Source organism: Alligator sinensis, unplaced genomic scaffold (assembly GCF_000455745.1).
Source record: "Alligator sinensis unplaced genomic scaffold, ASM45574v1 scaffold387_1, whole genome shotgun sequence".
NCBI classification, from domain to species: domain Eukaryota; kingdom Metazoa; phylum Chordata; order Crocodylia; family Alligatoridae; genus Alligator; species Alligator sinensis.
In genome coordinates this window covers 1,751,314-1,753,327 of record NW_005842196.1, presented here as the reverse complement: position 1 = coordinate 1,753,327, position 2,014 = coordinate 1,751,314, and the positions used below count along the sequence as shown (strand labels likewise).

At 50.4% G+C, this 2,014-nt stretch overlaps 1 protein-coding gene across 1 annotated transcript in view; it reads left to right on the top strand.

The window, feature by feature from the left end:
* Positions 1 to 1,800, top strand: part of GLRA4 (glycine receptor alpha 4) — a 19,271-nt gene extending 17,471 nt beyond the window's left edge. Inside the window, exon 8 of the mRNA XM_006026522.2 lies at positions 614 to 1,800. Coding sequence (XP_006026584.1) covers positions 614 to 904 — 291 coding nt within the window. The 3' untranslated portion in view covers positions 905 to 1,800. The remainder of the gene's footprint in view (positions 1 to 613) is intronic.
* Positions 1,801 to 2,014: the final 214 nt, after the last annotated feature.

Sequence of the window (2,014 nt, the reverse complement as noted above, 5' to 3'; positions counted from 1 at the left end):
TCACTGTCAGGGCAGCTAGGATCTGGAACCAACTTCCAAAAGAAGTGGTGCTGGCTCCTACCCTGGGGGTCTTTAAAAGGAGGCTGGATGAACATCTGGCCGGGGTCATTTGACCCCAGGACTCTTTCCTGCCATGGCAGGGGGTCGGACTAGGTGATCTCCTCAGGTCCCTTCTGACCCTACCAACTATGAAACTATAAACCTGTCCATCTCTGCCTGTGGGATGCACATATAGAAGCCACAGCTCTGAATCTTCAAAAGGATCTATCAGCTCTGATCCTTCAATGGGATCCATAGGCCCAGAAACAATCCTGGTGGCTAAAAAAGGGCTCCCTGCAGCCAGATTTGTTAGCTTAACCCTTGTATTGTGCAAACCAGGCTTATCAATATGTATGATTATATTTGGTAGTTATATGTTACGTGCCTGCACTAGTACCTGGAACATACAGACACAGAAATATACACACACCTGTCTCCCTACGGTGTTTAGATGGAGCGTGAGTCATTGGTCACCTGATGTACCATGCTCATGCTTCACTCTTTGATGCCTCTCTCTGGGCAGTGACTGAACTCAAGCACTGTTTCCCTTTTTCTCTTGCCTGCATCTCTCCAGGAGGAGGAGATTGTCCGCGAGAGCCGTTTTTACTTCCGTGGCTATGGCCTCGGCCACTGTCTACAGGTGAAGGATGGAGGTGCCATGGAGGGTCCCAGCATCTACAGCCCTCCTCCCCCAACCCCACTCCTGAGGGAGGGAGAGACAATCCATAGGCGCTACATTGACAGGGCCAAGCGGATCGATACTATCTCCCGAGCTGTCTTCCCCTTTGCCTTCCTGGTGTTTAACATCTTCTACTGGATCATCTACAAAGTGCTGCGGTCTGAGGACATCCACCAGGCACCCTGATGATGGAGGAGGAAAGACACTAGACATGGAAGCTGCTCCCCGTTTTTTGTCTTGCGCTCACATTGCTGTGTGGGCTGACCCCTTTCCCCCAGCGCCTGTCAGGACTCAAATAGCTTTGCCTGCACCTTGGTTTTCTCTGACCCAGAACTCCCAGGACCAGCTGAGAAACTTGGTCTGCCCTTCCAACCTGGACATACCACATCTACCACCACCCCAGCATGGTGTTAGGAGTCACTGCACTGCTAGAAGCAATGGCCTGTATAATCTAGACATGCTGTATCCCCAACACCCAGCATGGAGTTGTGTGGGCTCTACGCTGCAGTCATTCATAACCGGGACATGCTCCATCCTTCTCTGCAGTGCAGTGTCATGGGGGCCATGCTACTGCCTTCCATCGCCGAGACATGTTCAATCAACCAACACTTATTCAGCATGGTGCAATAATGGGGGATGCTTCACTGCTGGCAGCACTGTCGTTCTTACATCCAACATCTTCCATCTATTCAGTGCCTCGGCATGGCATGGGAGCTGCTTTGCTTCTGTGCTGCACAACCTGAAAGTGTGCCATCTCATGATACCACCCAAGTGAAGAGACAGAGCCACTGTCCTCCGTAACCCAAACGTGTCCCAGCCTCTAAAGCTCCACCTGGGTGAAGGGGAGATACTGTGATGCCAGACGTGCCATACCATGCACATGGCACTTCTGCCAGGGGCCTAGCATGGTGCAAGTGGGCCCTGTGTTGCTGGAAGCATTATGCCCTGTATGCCTTCCACCTTCTCCACCTGGCAGCAACCTAGCATGGCAGTTGGGGGTACTGTATTGCTACGAGTATTAAAGAGATCTTGAGCACTTCTTACCCAACTGGCAAATACCATCATCCATTTGCGCTTGTAAATCAGAGCAAACAGCAGTGTAGCAATGAACACAAAGGGGTCAGACAACCTTTCCTCAAGTATTTTTTACCCAGAACTGTCTATCATTTAAAGAACTTTCTCCTATTAATATAATAATCTCTTCTAAAGTCCTTGGCAATCTTGTCTCCTTGCTGTTTCCCTTGGTTCTGCATGGCCATGGGACAGAGGCATTCACTGGGTTGAACCCCTTGATAG